General features: G+C 43.9%; 1 protein-coding gene across 4 annotated transcripts in view; it reads left to right on the forward strand.

Annotated features, from left to right (window-relative positions):
* The window catches only part of pde4ca (phosphodiesterase 4C, cAMP-specific a), a 37,159-nt gene that overhangs the window by 10,240 nt on the left and 4,014 nt on the right, over nt 1-22,905 (forward strand). The window contains exons 1-8 of one of the 4 annotated variants that reach the window (XM_080503561.1): nt 7-271; nt 16,477-16,668; nt 17,331-17,375; nt 18,376-18,412; nt 19,088-19,161; nt 19,273-19,325; nt 20,024-20,136; nt 22,737-22,830. In XM_080503561.1, coding sequence (XP_080359687.1) covers nt 144-271; nt 16,477-16,668; nt 17,331-17,375; nt 18,376-18,412; nt 19,088-19,161; nt 19,273-19,325; nt 20,024-20,136; nt 22,737-22,830 — 736 coding nt within the window. In that variant the 5' untranslated portion in view covers nt 7-143. Of the gene's footprint in view, nt 1-6; nt 272-16,476; nt 16,669-17,330; nt 17,376-18,375; nt 18,413-19,087; nt 19,162-19,272; nt 19,326-20,023; nt 20,137-22,736; nt 22,831-22,905 lie in introns of those variants that run through there. The other 3 variants (XM_080503564.1, XM_080503563.1, XM_080503562.1) reach the window with 3 other exon arrangements.

Genomic DNA, 22,905 nt, shown 5'->3' on the forward strand with positions numbered 1-22,905 from the left:
CGCCAGCGCGAGACAGACGAGGAAGCGGGCCGGACCGAGGGATGAGAGTGGCCACAAGCTGAGGAGAACCAAAAGGGGGAGGTCAGCGGAGCCGCCGCGAAGAGGAGGGTGAGGACGAGTTACAGAGAGTAGGCTAAAGAAAGATGAGTGTGCCGACCAACTGCGGGTTCTGTTACTCCGTGGAGCGGAGTATCACTGTGCGGAGTGGGCACATATGGGGATCGCCGTGCGCTGTCAACAGGCCTATTGACATCGTACAGAAACGCAGGCGGTAATTAAGAGCTGTCTCATTTACTCTCGCTCACTCTGTTTGTCCTCCGTCTGTGTGCCATGTCTCCTTTCATCTCTTTCACACACACACACACACACACAGAAGATCTCTCTCTATACGTCACACGCCGTCCTGTTAGGAGCAGGTTTGGCCGGATCAAAGTTTCCTCTCGCAAAATAGCTTCAAGCTGTTGAATTAAAGAAAATAGCAAAATTTCTGGCTTTTTTTTTTTTTTTTTTTAGCTGTCGCATAAAGATAAACTTGATGTAATAAACTGAGGGGTGAGGGAGTTCTTGTATCGTGATGATCTGTGGTATGTCAGTTTATAAGGACACAATTTATAACTCTGATTATCTGAGCTCTCAAGTCGACATATGGTCTTTTATCAGCATCGGGATTTACCAAAACATTCTTTCGTCCTTATCAGTTGTTTTGGTCGATATCAGCATTTCCCCACTATGTTTTCTGAATCATATTTCCTCTGGACATCTTGTGGAGTCGCCACTTCTGACAGGCCAGGCTCCGCTCCAGGCCTGATTCTTATTTTGATTGCACGAAACACACCACTAATCTTTTTTGCTGTGAAGAGTTCTGGCTGCTGCGACTAAAAGTGACCATGAGGGAATTCTGTGAAACGTTTGGGATGATTTTGAATCTTTTCTTTTTAAATTTACTGCATCTGAAGGGGAAAAAAACAACAAAATTATGACCCTGTGCGACCATGGTTGCAACTAAACTACACAGGCTGTCAGATTCTTATTTATTTAAACCCAAGCTGTTGTGTGCACCGCGACTTTTGAGCAATATGCGACTCGAAAGTCAAATAGCTCACACGAAACATGCGAAAAAAGAAACATTAAAAGTACAACATAACCCTAAAATGGGTTTCGTAAGTAGGAAAAGTGATGACCGGTTTTCGGGAAACAATATCAATTTAGTGTGAAACATAAAAATGCAGCGTGATCCTGCTCAGTCAGTCGCAGCTTTTTGCTAAATACCACAGAAATAAAAGCGTGTGTGACTTTGACAAGGAATTCCATCTGTTTTCAGAGCCTCGTCGAGGCTCGTCTTGAGGCGCAGCCCTAATGTCATGATCTTTTACACAAATGTTCTCACAGGAAAAGCCCGACATTAAGTTTTTGTTGCTTCGCACATGATCCCAGAGTGCCAGCAGGCAGGCTGTGAGGGGAGGACTCTGAGATAAAGTCCTGTGTTTACATTATGGCCCTCGGTCCTGTTTCTCAGGCACGGTCTTTGTTTATCCCGTGTAATGCAGACCATTTGTGAACGCCAGAGATCTTCGAAGGCCCGTTGTCCTTTCCGTTTCATTGACGCAAAGACCGGTGACAAGAACAATAATTGACTTTCGGCAGAATTTCCAACATAGCTGAAATTGTTTAATTGATCGTGTGTGTGTGTGGGGGAAAAAAGTGGGGCTAAAAACACACTCCTGACAGGTTTTCCACCTTTAGCAGCACCTTCAAGAGCAGTCGGTCTTTGTGGAAGAAGGTGGGTTAACGTTCTCGCAGAGGGGAGTCTCACACTGGGAGGCGGCTTTATTTAGACTTGAGCTATTGGCCTTTGAGACGAAAAGAATGGTCCTGATTGAAGAGAGGGGAGCACAAACTGTCGGAGTCTTCCTTCGCTCACTTCGCTCGGCGGAACGGCGACAAGGAGACCGGCGAGGGGAGAGACGAGCGAGATTATCACTGCCCATTGAATCTATTAATATCCTATTCAGCAGGGAGGCAGCCTTCTGAAGCGTATCCAAGAGTAAGCCTTTATTACTCTTCACTGTTACCCCCCCCCCCCCCTCCCTTCGCTGCCTTTCCGCGCAAAGCACTGTTTTGGAAATAGTGTCTTCAGCGGGGCCCAGTGAAGGCGCTCACCCACTGTCCACCTGCTTTTGTGTGTATAAAGTGTAACTGGCGCACGAGGCGTGAGATGGAAACCTGCGCGGAGGAGAGAGGCGTAAATCTGCGGCTTTCGGAATCAGACACCACGCTCCGAGTTGACGCTTGATATAAAGCGCAAATATATATACATTTTTAATTTTTTTTAGCTTAAATAAGTTTCAACTTGTTTTTGAAACGATCATGTTCATCCAAAAGAAGACCGATTTATTTACCCTCTGATTTGAATTGAACGAGTCAGAAAGTGGATTCAGGCTATTAAACTCCTCCCGTGAAGCACATTTGTTTTCACTGTACGTCCAAACTCCAGAGCTGGCAGGCCTTTGATATGGAACCACTGGTCAGGAGCCGCTTTGATCAGTTCCCTAAGAAGTATCCTCAGTTGGAGTCCAGTTTCAGAGGACTTCCTGCTCCAGCCTCCTGATCAAACTGTGTAGAAGATGGAAGGAAGTAGTAAAAACAAACACAAGGCAGAGTTCAAATAATGTGGTAACCCCAGATCTGACGCACAACAGTCCATTTTGTCCCAAGCTCTGCCGAAGTGTCTGCGTACGACCCGCAGACGGTGAACTTTGCACAAACACTCATCAGTACGTGAGCGGATGAGCTGATTTTGACTGTGCACGCCTTCCTCTGTGTTCGGCGTGCTGGTACGCTGACTCTGATCAGCTCGGCTTTGTGAGAAAATCCCATTTTCAGCCTGTTGCGGGACATTTTGCGTTCCCCCGCTAATGTTTGCAGCAGCAGTCTGCCCAACGTCTTTCAGCAACCTCGCTGTGTAGTCCATCGGTGTCAGTTTTTACTTCTCGGTAAGTTCCCAGACAGAAAACAATGAGAAAAAAACATTGTGTGTATCACAAGACTGTTTTTAATGAATTGTGTCCAACGTAAACTTCAGTGACCTTTTCACTCAGAGCTTGCTGGCCAGACAGGCGTTTTAATATTTTACTTTAAATGTTAATTTCTTTTTTTCACTTTAATATATTTTGGCCTTCATTTGACCTCTGATTAATTCTTGAAACGGGCCCATCTACATTTATCCAGTAGGATATAAAACTTTTCTTACAGTTCAGAGCTTTACGTTGTTAAACTTTAATAAGGTTCTTATATGTGGTTTGGCTGATTTAGTCACCGTTTCCAACTTGAAGATTATAGTTATAGACATTTAACGGTCCAACTTTAATAAAAGTTATACAACTGAAACACCAGAGAAATGAGGACACTGCCATTAAAATACTGGCCACTACCAACAAGTAATCAAACTACTCTGTCAGAACCGTCGTGGTCAGTTTGGTTGATCGCGGCATTTTTTTTTACAGTGTTCTTGTGGTCGGTGTCGGACTGGTGATTGTAGTCGCCGGTCTCTCCAGGTTTTGTCATCAAGCAAATCACTTTCCTACGCTGGTTTTCAGACGTAGCTTTGAAGCGAGCCTCTGCTGAAGGGATCTGTTGAGTTCGCAGCACGTCGAGGCGGCTGCGTCGAGTTGGCTCATCCGTCCACCACTTTGCTGCCAGACTAAAGACTTTCAGCTGTTGGATGCGTCGCTCCTCCAATGGGATGAATATTTGTTCAGTCGGAGATCGTTTTGATTATGTCTGTCGTGCCAGTAATGGTTTTCAGTGGGTTCATGAATTATCTCCCCCATTTACTTTTTGGGGATCTCTTTGCTTCAGAGCCGACTTATCATGTGAGTGTTGTGAGTTTGAATGTTCTGCCACAGTTTGGGCAAGTTAACCCCTCCAGCTTCCACCCCAGCTCCAAACACGACCACGTTAATCTAAACATTGCCTAAACATTGAGAGAAGGAACTCTTCATTTCACATTTAACTTCGAAACATTTAAATCGCACAAATCAAAAGCGAGCAAAGCAAATGATCTTCATCACATCCACCTCAGTAGCATACATACAAGCTATATAGTGCTATATACCAACGGCGTCACATATTCAAACTCAATCAGGCAAGAAAATAAGAGCATTATAGGCTTTAAATTAACCTCTAATGTTCCTTCGGTTCAGGTAACAATGAGAAAGACTCCAGGCCCATTCACACCAGGCATTAACATGCGTTCCGGGTGATCCAGTCACATATGGCGAGCCCTGGCGCAGGCCCTTCACACCTGTACCTATCATGTGTTTTGGGCTGGAACTGATCCCAGATCGATGAAGACCAGGTACATCCACAGAGACTGTTCACACATTCATGAGCTACGAGCAATTTAATTTGAACAATTAAGCTCAAACGCGTGTTTTTGGACTGTGGGAGAAAACTGAATTGCATATGTACAGGGAATACATAAAAAAAAAAAAAACTCCACATTTAAATGATCCCAGACTCAAACTGGGGACCTCGAGTAGCAAATATTACATATTTGTACTTTGCAGAAACTTCTGATGTCAGATTGAAAAATGAAAATGTTGGTTCATTGATTACCTGGAGCTTTTTAAAATTTCTTTCACATCTTTGAAGCCCTGCACGAAGCATTAATGCAGCTCTGACAGTGAGGAAAGAGATGGAAAGATCCTCGAGATTATTTCTAAATGAACCTCTGTCAGCAAGCGGGACTTTGTTAGGTATTTGGAAGTGAGGAGGAGTGATTTATACGAAGGTAATGTGAATTAAGAGCCTCACAAATCCACCGGTTTTGGCCGCCGTTGCATGTGAGTGAGGTAAAGTTTAGCTTCAGAGATGCATTTCAGAGAAATCCAATACTGTGCACTGTTGGTTCAATCTGGAATAGAAAGAGGGGCCAAATTTATCCTAATCTTTAAAGTGTGAACGTTGGACTCACTGAAGTGCTTTGTACTGCTTTTTAGTTTTTTTTTCCTTCCCCCTCCCGTCTTGTTACAGATAACTCTGTTAACATAAACTCTTGTCTCTGAGATAGACACGCAGCAACTTGTGCCAGCGGTTCGGTTTCTTCCTCAATGTGCCGGGTCAGTGTGGCTATGATAAACGAATTCCAGCTTTCATCCGCGGCGCTCGTTTGCTGAAAAGATTAAGCTGTCCTGTGCCCTCCACGCAGAGCATTACTCTCACTGGTCCTGGCAACGCCGCGGAAGCGTCTCGGCCAAAAGGCATTTTGTCATAATAAATGTGTCTGAAAGTGTTTCCACAGCATTTGTTAAATCATCAGTTGCTTCTAATGGTGATGTGGTCCACAGGGAGTCTGGCGGCGCTTCATTTATCTCTTGCGAGGCAGCTTCTGGACCGCCGGCCTCACGCGCACAAACTTCTGCAAAGTTGCTTTACCTGCTTTAAAAGGTGCAACGCCGTTCCTTGTTCCTCGTGTCAAAAAGCAACTACCAGCACGGAATAGGGAGTGAGAGAGACAGCGGCTCTTTTCATGTTTTCTTCTACGATAGCAACAAGTAACAAGCTGAGGAACACTTGAGTAATTGTTACCATTTTTAATTTCTTTGTCGTCCCTGCGTTAGTGATCAGTGCAAGTCACTGGAAATTAGTAGCTGATTATAGTCACCATTTGTTGTTTAGAAGGTTATTTCATGAGTTACATGAAATAAAATGTGATTTTTTATTTTTCATTTGACAAACTAACTCATTAAAATATTCACACATAAACAAGTCTGTCAAAGAGGCCAAATAGTTTTGCTCCCTGTCCTGCCTTTGTGAAGCATAAGCTGAACTTTCAGTCCTTGTGTGAGTCAGCGTGACGTCTGATTCACATGAAGTTCAGCTGAAGCGTGACTGAGCAACGTGCTCTATAATGTGAACCACGGACTTATGAACTAATGCTAATGGCAATGAGCGGCATCAGCCACCGGCAATAATTCAACACTGGATTCAGGCAGATTCGGGTTCGCGATTCAGCCGTTTACACAGTGTGAGAGACGTTTTGGACTGTTGCTCTTCTTCTCTAAACCCACAGCTTTACTGTCCAGTGACGAGCTTTCCAGACGTGACCACACAGGCATCGCTCTGTGCAGCGTGACAGAATAACCGTGCGTCGGTGAGCCTCTTGCGCAAGACTATAGTGGAAACCTACTTTCACCTGCGGCACAGGCCTTCGTTTTAGCTCCGTATCTTAGAGTTTAGCCAACGTGTTGCACTATTGGAGCCTTATAACCTCTCGGAGCGGACGAGCGTCAGATATCTTCTGTTTCTGGAGATCGCCGATGCCTCATAAGACACCAGCTGGAAGCAGTTAAAACCAACTGTTTCCTCCAAGTTTCAAGCTTTTGAGATTTTTTTCAGGATTTGCTTTGGAAGCATTCTGCCCTCAATACACGTCCCTGTTTGATAGGAAATCCTTAAAATGTTTATAATCCCTTTTCGTGTAATTGATTTAACAATATCCTGTGTCATATATGAGGAAAATAGGCCAAAATATTCTTCCTCAGTGTTTCAGTTGTGTCTCACACCTCTGAAATTTCTGTAAGTCATAAAGTGAAATACTCTCACAGCAGTAAAGCACAAGTTTTATCCAGTAAAACCTAAAACATCTTGCATCATAGTTTTGAATCGGGAACTCAATAATATAAAAAAAAAAACTAAACTAAATAATAAATTTCATATCAAACACAATATACATTTTTTTTTCCTCGTAAAATTAAACGGGAAACCTTGACGTTCAACTGATGTTGCTGCAACTTGAGCATCATCAACCATGGAGGTTTGAAGAAAGCACATGTCATGTTGTTCAAATGTATGGAATACAAAGTGAATGAAAATAAATAAATACTGTAAGTGCGGATACCTGAGAAATCTTTTGAGCGCCAGGCAACATTACTTTAAATCTAAAGTTTCAATGCAAATTTACACAGTCTTGCAACACTGGAAAGATCTGATCTAATCAGTCAAAATTACTGAAAGCCTTCGCGGTTTTTCAGTGATTGTTGGGGGAAAAAAAAACCAAGAAATGTGGTCAGTGTTGGAAAGTATTTTCTTCAAGTGACCTCTGATTTAATGCTACATCTTCACTAAACGCTCGTCCTCTGCAGTGACGATGTTTGATGTGTCAGTGTCACTCTCTCTCTCTCTCTCTCTCTCTCTCTCTCTCTCTCTCTCTCTCTCTCTCTCTCTCTCTCTCTCTCTCTCTCTCTCTCTCTCTCTCTCTCTCTCTCCCTCTCCCCACACACCGTCTGATGTTTGTCTGTGGTCTCTCCTCACTTCAGGACACTTTCCCACTAATACCTGAAAATCTGCTCGTGTTTCAGTGTTTTCATACACCCACCGCTCATTTCCTTTCCCCTCCGGTTCCTCTGCTCTCGTGTTCTCCTTTTCTACCATACGATCCGAAAGGATAACACAGGCTGGCGTGTGTTCGTACGAATGTGTATATAGATGAAGACTCTCCTGTGACTTTCTGTAAATCTCCTCTGGTCTCGCTCAAATTTATTAAAATGACCACCTCTGGGGTTCGGAAATTCACTCATTTGTCCTTTAAACAAGATTATAGTTGTACGTTGTGAGATTTCGCGTGACGAGTGTGACCCATTCACTGCCAGCTGAAACAATGGGCCACCGTTTAAAAGGAGCACAATGTCTACAATTTGTAGGATGTCCTTTGCAAAGTGTCCACACGTTATTCTGCAGTTTGTATCCCGCCCAGCAAGACTCACTTTTAAAATTCACTTAGGGAAAGGCAAACAGTTCAAAGTGGAGGAATGCGTTTTGCAGTGGGAGATTTGTTATTCAAATCCAATTTCACAAAGTGGGAACCAAAAAAATGCAAGAATTTCTCAACAGTTGGTCCATCCAGGCATCTTCTAAACCACTTTATGAAACTCAGGGGTGACGCACCGAACTCTGCTGACACTGACTCTCACGTACGGGCACTTTTAGACACACGTATACATGTTTTAATCAGAGAAAACCCACTAATGGACAGGGAAATCATGCAAACGTCACTGCATGAGTTTCTATTAGAGCGCAGAGAGCAGTCCTGTGCTGGAGAATTGCTAAACAATCAAAGCCATAAAGTCTCTTATTTAAAGCCAATCCACCCACTTCCTTTTTTTTTTATACACATTCCTTCTAAACTGATGATAAATAAATGGCATTTTTAGAATCTGTAACACTATCTATCTAATATTATTAACTGTGACTTAATATCTCACAACATTACCCAGAAAATAAGTGAGAATTGACACATTAGAGGGAGGTTTAGCATCTTTTGCTACTACGGTAGCGACTCGTAAATCCTGCGTCAACAAGCCTTTATAACATTTTAGTCAGTCGCTCTGTGGTCTTTTCTGTTTTTTTTCTATATTGACTGACTGTTGATGGACAGTGCGACTGTCCTCAGCAGCCTCCTCATGCTGTGAATTGCATCAGAGGTCAGGATCCACATGAGCAGGCGTCAAGATGGCGTCGTATTGTTTTCAAAAGGAAAGCTCTGAGGAAGACGGCTGGATTCTGGGGCGGTGATTATAGCCATCAGTGGGGGGGGGGATACAGAGGGTCTGAAAATAAAGGCCACATATAACAATAACATTGTACTGCACAACTAAACTAGATAAACATAACTAGATTTAACTACATCCATTTGAACTGAAGAAAATCATACTTACGCCTCAGTCCGTAACAAACGCTTGCCTTTATTTTTTTCACATTTTCTTTGCGGACGACAAGCAATTCCGTGAATTTGTTTTTCATAAATCGTTCTCTGGTTTACGTCTCTATGTCCCTTGAAGATGAAGCAGGTATCTATCAGTCGAAAAAGGTAAATATGATGAGGTAAAATTAAAACATTTAAACAAAACGACGTCACTCACTCGTTGATATTTGTTATGAATGTACAAAAATGTTGATGCCACTCATTTAGATCCTTTTTTTTTTTTTTTTTAATGGACAAAGGTTCACGAAATACCATTATAAATACACGATTAGTTTGGATAAACCACATTGACAATGCCGATATGGGAGAAGGTCAGGCTGTTTGTCTGGCGGCTGCAGCGCACATTTCTAAATGAGAGGAATAAAAGAAATGGGGCACACGTTGGTGTGAACCACCTCCGTCTGGTTTGTGTGCGGCCGCAAGTCATTAAATGTCACAAGAAAGGAGAGGCAGGGCCGGACAAACAAACAGGGTGGTCCCGCCTCTGTGTGACGGGCCACAGTACCAGCAGAGTGACGGCGACATTCAACCCACCACTGCAGCACTTTGTGCCATGCAGTAATTCATGCCCAGAGAATGTCACCGTGGATTTCTAATGCCAGCTGATTTACCACCTCTTGCCCCCACCCCATTGTTGTGTGTGTGAATTTTGTGGTCTCACTAAAGCCCTGTCCTAATCTCCGTTTGGTCTCATGTGTCAGTCACTGAGCCACATGGACAATGCAGGCTGTTAAATTATCTAAATCAACACTTAAAAACGCGACAGAAAACGGTCGGGACTCGTCGTCGCTCAAGCTGTTCAACATCAGCCAAGGAAAATCGAATCATTCAAAATGAGGTCCGTCTTACGTAGAATCGACGCACCCTGCATTCTTTTTCATGCGTTTTGAATAAATGCCCAAGTCGGTCGTGCAAGTCTGCCGTCGTGTAACTAATTCCCCCCCGGCTGTGTCACAGCAAAGGCCTGGGAATGATGAATGGAGGTTCAGATGACAGCTTGCCCTGGTTTACAGGCCTATCTCTCGCCGGCGCTCCCCCTCCCTCTCGCTCGCTCCTGCCCCGTAGCTCCTGTATTTTAATGCTCCCCAGATGGGATTGACGTCGCCGTGACAGGCGGTGACGCAGGCAGGGTGTCGAGTATCAGGGCCACTGACAGGGAACCATCAATCACACTTTATACCAGCCAGCCACTTAAATAACAAACACTGTAACACCTCTCCTTCTTTACACTTTTTTTTTGGGGGGGTGGGGATGAAAGTCTTTGTGATTTCTGAGGAACGTTGGGCTCTGGGGTTAATTAAAGTTTAATCTTTATACAAGAGAAGCGAGCCGTACGTTGCGCGGTATGGGCGACCATACTGTCACCAACCCCCGTTACACACTAACCCATTGGGATTGGTGTCAATGTGAGGACAAATACAGAGGTCCAGGTAGTGGAAATCAATAGATTTTTTTTTTTAGATGAAGTTGGTAGAGCAGGTTTTCTTCAAATCCCAAGGTCGACGGTTCAATATCCTTCTCGACCTGTCCATTTGCCAAAGTGTCCCTGAGCGAGCAATTTAACCACAGTCAGCAAAGGACTGTTTTTGTTTGAGGTCTAAAGAAGTTTGTAGGATGATGATGTAAGTCAATGTAATGTACCTGTAAGGCACTGAAACCTATGTGTGTGTGTGAGACTTCTGCATTTTTAATTGGAATAATTCTATTCTGTCATCCCTACTTTCATGCTAGTTTTGGGTTTTTTTTTGCCTTGAATTTACACCTTTTCACCTTTTTTTTTTCCTGCATCCACACAAACTTCTCTGTCTCTTTAATGTACTTATTATTCATTATGCTGGCGACTAAACAAGTGACGTTCTGCTGCAACTGTTGCAAACTCCAACTTAAAAATGAGACGATCTCTTACTTTCTTACTATCTGGAGTAAATATGAACAGTATACAGGAGTTCTGGTTGTGGATTGACTGTTTCATTATAATTCCTGGTATTGTGACAGTCTTTGGCAGATCAGATGGAAAACCATGTTTTGTCCTGAACGTACATAAGTTACATACATTTAATTCCCTGGCAGTTTAGTATATAAGGCTGATATCCACATTTCACAAAGATGGACTAACACCATCATGCATCTGAATGTCGATACTGGCATTTATGCATTTGAACAAATTTTGTGGATTTTAATATGGATTTTAACAAAAATAAATACGGGATTACAGATAATTCAGTTCGTCTAGATTTCATCCAGTGGTTATTTTGATTTGTTTAAATCAGAACCAAACTATTTACAAATAATGCAATACTGTGATACTATAAGCTGTCACATTGCCATGTGGATCTTTTAATTGTCATTTTGCACTCCGTGGCTGATCTTGCATTGAGCGTCTTTTCAGCTGCTGCAGTCTCACCAAAGCCCAGTAGAGGGCCTCTTGTCCTCAAAGTGACTGAATACTTTGATGACACTTCCCCCGTTCAGCACCACTTTACACACCAGCCATCTCTCACCACGCCGCGTTACTGGTGCACCATTAAACAACACCCTCCTACGCGTCGGGATTATTTTTACAAATCCTATTTGGGCCCTTTCTGTGTTTTCGTCGCCCGCCAGCGATACTAAGAAAGGCGGAGGGGAGGGGACGGCGAGGGTGTGAGTGAAGGAGGGGAAGGCTGGTGGGTGGGTGCGGCTGGCATGTGAAAGTCGCAAAGACAATGGAGCGCTTTTTTGAAGACCGGCCGTCCAAACAGTCGCAGCGCATCAATGGGTGGGGGGTGGCCTTCCTGTCCTGACGGCGTGCGCGCTGAGCCTGAACATTGACCTCTGACCTCTTAGAAACACAAAACGCCTCAGTTGACATATTTAGTGTGCGTGGTGTAAATTGTGTGCTTAAGGATCACGCAACAGCGGTCGTGTTCAGATATACGTGAGAAACACGTTGACCTCGATGTCACTGGGCTCTAAAAATGAAAAATAACTTGGAGGTTTTAGTTTTTTTTTTCAGGCTGAATTTTGAGGTGGTAAAATATCATTTTATGGTGGAAAAACACAGAAATGACTTAAAGTTAATTCTGGAGCTACAGTATTTTTCACATACGGCCAGAAAATGTTGTTTTTGTCTCCTTCAACCAACAACACAGTAGTATGGAAGATGGGTGGCTCGAAATATAATAGTAAACAATTAAACTAAGCTTATATTTACCATTTTACACTCTTGCCTCACAGAGAGAATATACCTGCTATCATACCTTCTTTAAATTAAAGAGTTTGTTGTTTATTTTTGGGGAACCCCCCCCATTGAAAAGGCATGAGAAGGCATGGCTCCAGATCCTGCGAGGCTGAACACATTGTGCCAAAAATACTCGAATATGGTGTCTGAGAGCATTACTACAACGTAAACAGCCGTCTGTCACGATGAGGTCAGGACTGCACATTCACTTCCCCGCGCTGAACTCACGGCAGCCGAGCGCAAGATAAAGAGAGAACTGGAAGTGAAATAGCAGCAAGGGAAAGACGTAGGCGATATTTTCATCTGTGATCTATTTTTAGCTCCGAGTCGGCTTCAAATAGAAACTCCCCCATGAATATTCATGAATGGAGGCGGGGGGAGAGGGAGGGGGGGGGGTCTGCTGCTATGTGATGCAGAGAGGAGCAAGAGAAGAGAGGAGGGGGGGTGTCGTCTGTATTCTACCTGAAACTCTATTTTTAGTCTCGTCGTTGCCGCTCTCAGCCCCCCCCTGCATTGTGGAGGCTAAATTTAGCTGCATAGAGACAGAAGCATGGTGCAGGAGCAAAAATAGAAACGAGTTTATGGTCACAGCACGCAGGAACAGCCATGGGTGCAGCATCATTAGGGAGGAGGACACGATGAGGTAGATGGAGCAAACAGCCGAGGAAACAAGCATGAAGCTTCTGGACAGGAGTGTTGGTGTGTGTGTGTGTCTGTCTGTGTGTGCGCTTTTGGAATAAAATACAGGTGCTTACAGGTGTGCAGTGCATTTTGAGCTTTATTCGTGCACGCCTGCAAACACTAGGATTCATTGCACGCACAGTCAAAATAGGCATGTTGAACCCATCGCCATGACTTGTTATTGTAATAAATATAGTTGTTATTTAAAGCATTTACACTATGATATCAATTATTGACGAACATGGCTCATGCTGGCATCTTAGCACTGTGTCTACTTCTGACCACACATCTCAGAACAGACTGTCCTCTCCTCGCCTGTGAAATTTTTAGCTTCTTGTACTTTCTCTATTTTACCCCAGCCTTATCCCCCCCCCCCCCCCCCCCCCCCTCCCCATCCCTCGCAGCCAGTGTGTCTGAGCCTATCACATGAATGGAGGAGTAGCTCTGCTTCTGCTCAGCTGCTGTTATGTAATAGTCAGTAACACACCAATGTCTTGTACTCATGCAGCATCCGAGGATGTTAGCGGGGTGAGCTGGGGGTGGAGGAGGGAGGTGAAGGAGAGAGGAATGAATGGGACCTTCGCACGAACACCGTCGGCCTGCGTGTTTCACTGCAGTGAGACGACATATTGTCAACATCGAGGATGCCGCGTTTAGCTTTTGGAGAAGGAATGACTGTGGTTTGAAAACATTATTATATGAGCTCCAATGTTTGAAAGGGTGAATCCTTCTGACTTTTATATATTGTGAATTCACCACTGTGATGCTCGCATTTGATTGTTTTCACTGCATTATGCCTCAGAAAGAAATCACCCTTATCAACCCTTCTGATTCTAGAAATGCCAATACAATGTTGATGGGTGTGTTTATTGTTGTTTTTGGGGGTTTTTCACAAGAGCGACGTCTCCAGCGGATTTAGTTTTGCCCTCTTAGGTGGTTCACTGCCATTTTATTTGGGTTGGCAAACATATCATATCATATCATATCATATCATAGTATTTCTGATAGTGGTATTGATTATTGAGACAAGTAATAACCTAAATATTATTACTTTTCATTCACATATCTCAAAACAATTGTGGACAAACATTTGCGTCCACGTCTTAGCCTCTCATGGAGAACGTATTAGAACACGCTTGAGTTGTTATTGTAAGCTAGAAACAAGAATATAAGACTGTAAGAATGATGTAAATGCCATCATACGATATTACTAGCCAATCAAATGTGTGCAAAAGTGATCAAAACGGGGGGGGTTTTCCACCGTTACTTGAAAATATTTCTCACGTACACGTATCACTGTGCTACAAACATACGATAATGTCTATTCTAGGTTTTACAAATTACCATAAATAACACAATGGGCTTATGCTCAGGCTATATCAGCATGTAAGCATGTATTTTTTTGGTTTAGAATTATTTGTTAGTAAGAAATATGTGAGTCGGTGACGTCATCTTGCTCAATGAAGAGTTGAACCTGGGGAGGATCCTGGTTGAAGCAGGAACACTTCCATCCGACAATAAAAGCTCTTTAAGTCAAACTATTGTGATATTCCTCTCCGTATCGACCTCTGGATGAATTGTTATCGTGCAGGCACTTTCTCGACGTTGTGTTTTGCTGCTTCGCCGAGTGTTGATATCAGCTGATCATCGGTTTATGAACAATTGTCTTCCGAGTGAATCACATTCCCGTCATCCCCTGCTGCACTCTGTGTGAGGGATTAAGCACCTGATAACGGTTTGCACATGTCTTCAACGTGCATCCGGTTGCATGGCGAGTATAAAATCCAGTTAGTGGAAGGTTGCAGTGAAAATACTTTAAACACCTGCAACACTGGTTTTTTTTATGGCTGTGTGAGTTTTGCCGTTTAAATTCAACATTGTCCGCTTTGTTTTTTGGAGGGTTTTTTCTGTGTAGATTTTTGTTTCTCTGCTGGATATATTTGAAAATGAAACGTGTTTGTCTCGGCGTCAGTCCGTCCAGAGTCGTCCTCCTTCCTCGAGGCTCCATTTCTGAGTTCCTCAGACTGTTGAGAGAAGGTGGGGGGGACATGTTGCCAAACGGAGCCGTGATCTGACTGATTCTCTCGGGCTGCTCATGTCAGCGGAGGGGCTGTGGGAAAGTAGAGATGTGGATCAAGGCACAAACGTGCTCAGACTGTGAAGAGAAATCCTGTGGTGCCTTCATTTGGTGGTTTTATTGTTTTTTTTCCCTCTCCCTCGCTCTCTCTCTCTCTCTCTCTCTCTCTCGCTCTCTCTCTCTCTCTCTCTCTCTCTCTGGGGATGGATCGTGTTTGATCAGAAGGAAGTCCTCCACACCTGAACACTGAGCTATTTTTAGACTCACACTCACATGACCCCACGTCAATAGTCTGATGCTAATTTTATACCCACAGTTCACTCACAGCCCTTCAGTGCATACACACACACGCACACACACACACACACACACACACACACACACACACACACACACACACACACACACACACACACACACACACACACACACACACACACACACACACACACACACACACATCTTGCCGACCTCCACTTGATGTTCTCGTACTCAGTATCACAATATTTACTCAGATTTCTCACCTTAAATGACGATCAGGAGGTCTGCGATGCCGCTCATGGCAGCTGTTTGCATTTACATCTGATTTCCTGAGCAGATGAAGACATTTGCGCTCTTCTCCCCCCGTTGTTGATCTTCATCGCTCTTGTTGCTCATTCTTTGGCTCCAGGGGTCATTTTTAATGATCAGTCAGCGACAGCGATAACATCGTTCACATGCAGCCACCAGACATGAAATCTATTCTCCCTCACTTGTTTTTTTTTTTGTATCCCACATTGTTGGACAAATTCAATGATGCTGCTGAGCTTTGCCTTCCTGTTCCTGGGATATATTCAGTGTATAACTTAATTCCCATGTAAAACACAATGACGAGTCCTTTTTGCCACCTTTCTAAATGTGTTACTTGTCGCTCTTATCGTGATCTTCATGGGCTTTCCTCCTATATTACACGGCTTCCTGTTGGAGACGTTAAACAGCTGGATGTTGTAACCAGTGGTGAAAGGCTGTGTTATTTTTAGCCTCTCAATCTTGTATTTCTTCATTCTTTTTATGACTCAAACAGCAGTCATGACCCCTCTTTTTTTTGGTCTGCTTTCTTTTGTAAATCAAGTTCACATACTAATCTGTGCAGCTTTCAGAGAAACCTTTTGTCTGAAGTCAGTCTCTTTAGTTTATCCTCACAGATCCCTCCATTTGTCTCTGTGGCATCACCTTCATATATATCTGCTGTTCATTTAGTCAAGTGTACACAAATATCTATTGACCTGTCACATCCGGCAGTATTTCTCTAATAACACCACCTTTCACCTGTTTCTGCTCAATGCCACAAGGATGTAAATAGTCTTTGTTTGATACGCCACACAAACCCATATTCATGAGTGGACCACGTGATTTCTGTGGCAGTTATACTGTATATAGTCAAGTGAAAATGTCTTTGGATTTATAAACTGTGTAGACTCTCCAATGGATTCATAAATGGATGGACGGACGTTCAATTCGTCAATGGATGAATGATCCATTGATGCCATTGATAGGTGGATCGATGATTCAATAGATGGACCTTTTTCTTTTCATTCTTTTCATTTCCATGTCTTGTTTTTCTTCTTGCATGTTTGTTTGTTTTTTTTTACCACTTGTTCAAATGTCTAATCGAACCATAACGGATGTCCTCTACATTTCTCTCTCTCTCTCTTTCTCTCTCTCTCTCTCTCTCTCTCTCTCTCTTTCTCTCAGTTTTGATGTGGAGAATGGATTGTCGGTGGGCCGCAGCCCCCTGGACCCCCAGGCCAGCCCCGGCTCTGGACTGGTCCTACAGGCCAACTTCCCTCACAGCCAGCGGCGGGAATCCTTCCTGTACCGCTCTGACTCCGACTTTGACCTTTCACCCAAAGGTCCCTCCAGAAACTCCTCCACCGCCAGTGACCTGTGAGTTCACCTCCAGCTCGGCAGCTTCATGAGCTTCTTCCTGTAACGATGATCAGATTAGCGAGGTTTTTCATGTATGGCTGGAGACACATTACCCCCACAGATCAATTCCAGATTGATTCCCTTTTTGTTTGACAGTGTAATTTGGTTTTACACGAAACGCAAAGAAATTGATGATAAATTTACTACATGTTTCACATGGTTTGAAACTTTTAGCCTCAATTCCTGCTTCAGCAGTTTCCTGGGCTTTGCTGTGATATACAGCTGGATCACATATATTCCTTCTGTCACTTTCTGGTGATGTTTATTTACTCTTGTTAGTCTTTCCCATACTGGGAGGTTCCCCACATTGGAGGATTAGTACCATGCTGCGGTTGGGAGGGTCATCCCTTCAAGACCATTTCATATCTATTGTGTTCTGGGTGATTACAGGAGTCCACCTTGAGAACATGTCATGTTCAGTTCAGCGACACGAGAACCTGCTGTCAAATCCGCTCCACTGGGGTTTTGCAAACCGTAATAAAGAAAAAGGCAGTTGTGTCTGTTGTTCATTGTTCATTGTGTCCAAAAGGCAACTCCTAACTCTCCCGAACCGCCTTTTAGGTTTGTAAAGTCAGCAGTCACAGGTCTCCTCATCAACTCTTACCTATCTGTTTTTAAAGGGAAGAAAGCTTGAAGCACTGGGAAGTCAACTGGTTGTCATCTCGGTGAGAAGAACATGATAAAGCAAGAAATAGACAAAAACACTGACTCTGCCCACCCACCCCCCCCTCCTCCCCTCCCCCTGCTGCATTCCCTCTCGATGGCTTCATGGTCATTTTCCATCGCTCTCCTGACAACCATGTTTGAAACACCTCACCTGTTATCCCCCTTTAGGCTCCCGACAAACACCCAGTGCTCTTATTTTTGTTCTTTTCTTTTTGCATGTGACGCTTAATCAGAGAGACAGCCAAGTATAATAACACGTTACGTGTTTTTATTTACTTGTGATTTTGATATTACAGCACCCACCCAACCACCTCTCCCAGTCTGTTTCCTCACCAGTCCTACTCTACGCAGTGCATGTAATACGTTAAAGCACACAGATCAACGAGAACTAATCAAGTCCTGTAATTCCGGTCACGTGGACCTGCTGCGCGTCACATTTCAGATGTGTTCTTACTCCAACAGACCTGATTCAAATGAACGGGTTAACAGAGGCCCGATAACATCCATTCACCTTCAGAGCCAATCCCAGCTGACTCTGGGTGAAGGCAGTATACACCAAGGAAATCAGACATTCTCAGCTTAATAATGGATTACTAATTAGCCCCAAATACATGTTTTTTTTTGTGCTCTTGAGAGGAAACTGGAGTACACTGGGAAAACCCACACTCATTTCAATGTCCACACTGAATCCAGAGTCCTCAACACTACACAGCACTCTGATAACAGACCCTTCATTTAAATCACATCTGTTGGAGCAGGGAGACATCTGAAAATATATATATATATATCAGGGAAGCATATCCCCAGGACTAGTGCTGGGAAACTCTGAGCTCCCAAAATAATACCTTAAACTGAGAGGCAGTTTAGTTTCTGTTTGTAATCTTGACAAGGCTGTTTTCTTTGGTTATTTAATACGGTTTTGTATTTTTTAATGGAGTGTTTGTGATCAGCCTCAGTGTCATTTGTATTCCCTCTTGTCTGTTCTCTTCTGACTTGCAGACATACTGAAGACATGATAGTCACGCCGTTTGCACAGGTGAGTCTTCCAAAACCTGCAACTTCCAACGCTGTTTCACTTACAATTCCCACGTGGTTGTACTGGAGGTACTAAGTCCCATTCCTTCAGGCAACAGGAATAATAAAAATGTAATGGATATGGTCCAGATGGCCAGAGCGTGGGCTCACTGCTGCACCGGAACAGCCCCTCGGCCTGGCCCGGTGACAGGATCAGGCATCCCGCTGGTGTTGCCTGGCTCTTGCGTGGAAAGTGCGTCATACTAGTGCTCACTTTACACGGTGAAAGAAGCCGTGAACCCAATACTGCTGGATCATGCTGTTTAAAATTTGCATGCTGGCCGATAAAGCCTCGACACGGGTAAGGTCTGGACATCTGATACTCTGCAGGCTTTCTCTGCTTGATGAGTCAGATGGAGTGACAGACGTTACATAGCCGAGTGTCAGTGATGCCATCGAAACAGCAGAGGGGGGGGGGGGGGGGGGGGATGCCTCCTCGGAGCACGTCAGCTCAGAAGATGGAAGCCACGGCATCAAGAGCTCATCAACAATTCCTATTACGAGACACTCGATCCATTTGAGATGCTACAAGTCCAAGCACGAATAGTTATTCAGGGTCACATATTCTTTCATTGCCTCGCAAATATTAAGTGTATTACGAATCATGAGCTTGTCGACTTAACTTCTTCTTTCATAGGTCCTCGCAAGTCTGAGGACAGTCCGAAGTAACTTTGCCATCATAACTGGCCAGCAAGATCGCACAGCCAGCAAGTAGGTTTTTGTTTTTTTTCTTCCCCTTCTTGATAACGCCTGACAAAGATCATCCTGCTGTATTCACAATATGTATTCCGCTCACTGACTTGGGATGGGCTCTCCCTACAGGACGCGATCCTCAGGCAGCAACCCGCCGTCCATGTGCAAGACCAGCCTCGCAGGTCCGTCAACTAATCAATCTATCCCATAATCAACACATTAACCAGGGAGTGCACAGGCACAGTAAGAACATTATCGTGATGAACTCTGGGTCTCCAGCAGTGCGTCATAGGAAATCAAGGAAGGAAAGCCAATCACACATATGTAAGATCCAGTGGTGGACATGCATTCAGATGATGTACTGACATGAAAACACCAGTGCACCAACGTCAAAAAGCCTCTTTGACAAGCACAACTCACTGAATTATAAATAAAGATAACGCCACTTACGTGTCTCTCACTTTACAATATGTGTTAAGTGATTGGACTTTGGAACTGTATTGTATAATACAATATTGTTATTACTGAATCATAACTTGCAGGTTTCACACTCGGCTCTACTTATCTTACTTCTAATCCCGTATGCTGAATTTAATAGTAGCATGTTTATGTATGAATAAAAGACCTTGGTTGTAGAGATCCAAACATTTTACTTTCAACCTAAAGTGTTCAAATGGGAGTACATGACCGTGTACATCAGTACAACATAGCGCTGTTTTACCACAAGTCATACATTCATGTGTGACAATATTTCGAACAACAAAATGTTTACAGCTTGTTTTGTGTTTATGTTTACTCGTCTTTTTGCACCGTGAAAATACACTGCATCCACAATTTCTAAATAAATGGCCATCAAATGTCTTGTGTTTGTGTGCTGCAGAGGAGCCTCACCAGCAGCTGGCCATAGAGACTCTGGATGAGCTGGACTGGTGTCTGGAGCAACTTGAGACGCTGAAGACTCGGCACTCTGTCAGCGAAATGGCCTCCAACAAGGTAAATGAACGTAGAAAATTAAAAAATTAAAAAAGACAGCAGGGGACGAGAACTGAAATTGGCTCGCTTTAAACACAAAAGTAAACAAACTGGAAATTACCATACTAAACATCATTTGATATCCGATTCCATTTACGTTCCATGAACGTAGTTCCAACAAAATCAGGCGTGATGGAGCAGGGACGCATTTGAATTGAAACCTGCAGGGTCAAAGATGCTCTTCGAACGAGAAAACAAAAAAAAAGAAGCCATTGTTTTTGGGTCAGGTTTACCTTTCATACAGAAAGACTTGGTGTGGTGTTGTCAGACAGCAAACTCAGTCTCGTCTGTACTGTGAGCCACTGTCACGAACAATTTCATTGGTCGTGTGCATCATTTTGTAATTTTTTTTTTTGAGTATTCAAATTCAAATTGTGTGGTAGCAGACTGAGCCAGGCTGAACTCTGACACGTAACGTACTCAGAAAATACAAAGTGCAAAGATTATTTTTTGGGGGGGAAAAAGCACTGAAAAGAAAAAGTGAGCTGGATTTATCTTCCACTTTCTGCAACTGGTCACTCATATCACTATAACGTCAAACAAAAAACGGCAACCAAATCAGTTCAACAGCATTTTGCTTTTCATTTGAGATTCATTCCAAAGGCTCTTGGAATGGAAAAAATGAGATGTGTTGATATTTTTCCACCATTTCTTTTGATTAATAGATGCTATATTTGGATCTTTATCTGTCCACCAAGAGTCCACCGTGGAAATGCGAACAGGCTCTCACGGCCGTCAGTGTGCAGTAGAAGCTCATTCCATGAATGAGTGAGATGGTTTCATGCATGCAAAGAGAAGCGAGACACACCCTTCCCCCCCACTCGTGTAGAAAAATGTGAATGAGTAGTGGGAGCTGAGGATGAAACGGCATCCCCCTATGCAGCCTCGCTGTATGCATCCCTCCGCTCTTCCTCTCCTCCTCCTCCTCCTCCCTCTCTGAGACTGCAGCTCGACTCGCGTGTGATTCCACGATTGGACCGCCCACACATAGTACACGTGCTCCTCATACAAACACACACACACTTCTTCCTATCGCTTACATTGTACTGTGATTCCCATCACAAACATAGGATGCATATAGCATTACACATGTTCACACAGCTGAAGTTTGGAGAGTGGTTCCCCCCCTCCCCGACCCTCTTCCAACCCCCCCCCCATCTCCCCCGTTACTGCAGATCGGTCAATGACAGCTCCGGCCGTTGCAAGAACAAATATTCAATCTGGCAGTCAAGAACTGCATTTCTGCAATAATGACAAAGTTACTCAATATTTCTCATCAAATATGAGTAAGGAAGCCTTAAAATGTCACTATATCACACAAGCACATTCTCTTTTAATGGTTCTTCTCTTTTAATATTTCAAATTCACTTCAAATCCGCTCCAATTCATTTCTGCGATTTTCTTCCTGCTGAAACGGTCTGCTTTGAAAATACTTCTGCACAGACATAGTTTGCTGTCCCTTTTTTTTTTTTTTTCATCTTCATTGCCATGATGGTTGATGTAACCACATCTTTGTGGTGCACTGTGTACTGGTTTTATTTTTGGATACATGAAAGAACCAGCCCCCTCCCCATCCATTCAAAGGTTTTCCTTCATATCTTCTTCAAACTTGATGCACATGGTGTGTCTCACAACCTCAGCCGCTGAAACCCTGCCCTGCCCACTTTGTGCCTGCCCTGGCCCAATCGCCGTCCTCGGTTTTCCCTATCTTACTGCAGCAGGCACCCGGTTGGCTGCTATTCTTAGGTATTTTTGGAAGGAGGCGGAGAGTGGAGTACCTCGTTCTGCCTCTGTTTACACACATAGTGAGCAGTCAGTAACTGAGTGAATGAGGGAGAGTCTGCGGGAGCGAGGGAGTGTGGCGTGTCTGCCTTGCATCCTCGCATCCCACAGCATTCCCGCAGCTATGCTTCCACGCTCCCATTTTTCCCTGGACCTTTTCTTCGCCGTCTGTTCTGCACCTACTGATCAAAGCTTTCGCTGCAATAACCAGTGGACTGTCTGCTTGCAGTGGATTATGCTCAGGCAAGCAGTATAGGAGCACAAAGTGTCCCTGCTCTCTGTTTCCCTGACAAACTGGCAGCTTTCGAGGAGAACTAGAAAACCCAGCTCTGTCACCCTGTTTTACTCGTGCTCTCATGCCTGACTGTGCGCTGAAATGCCAGAAGTGAATTATCTCATCTCCGTGTCGTGGATGTTCTTTCAGGTAAGGAGAGGCGGGGAGGCAGACGCTTCCTCGGGCTCACATGTTGCTTGTTTTGTGAATGTAAAGTGCAGCTGGTGGTCTTCGTGTCGGCTCATTCTGTCACTTCTGCTAACTTGCACCTGTGCATATCCACATAGATGGAACAAATCTGCCGTTAACCGTGCAGCAATTCACGTTTGAAAATGCATGCATGAAGTGAACCTCGCAGGCTTTTATTTGCACGACACAAGCTACTGGTGTCAGGATGCAATGCATCCAGCATGGGGAAAGTTTTAGCGTTCCTGCGTAGTTGTCATTGTTGCAGTTGGTTCAAATTGCGTCCTTGTCTGGGTGTTTGTGTTTGTTTTGTCTGTAGTTCAAGAGGATGCTGAACCGAGAGCTGAGCCAGCTGTCAGAAACCAGCCGGTCAGGAAACCAGGTGTCTGAATTCATCTCCAGCACCTTTCTAGGTAACTATCTCCTCCTCGTACATTGTACTACCGCACGTAGACGATTGTATTTCGTTTGAGTATTAACTGTTTGTC

This window comes from Blennius ocellaris (assembly GCF_963422515.1).
Source record: "Blennius ocellaris genome assembly, chromosome: 10".
Lineage (NCBI taxonomy): Eukaryota > Metazoa > Chordata > Actinopteri > Blenniiformes > Blenniidae > Blennius > Blennius ocellaris.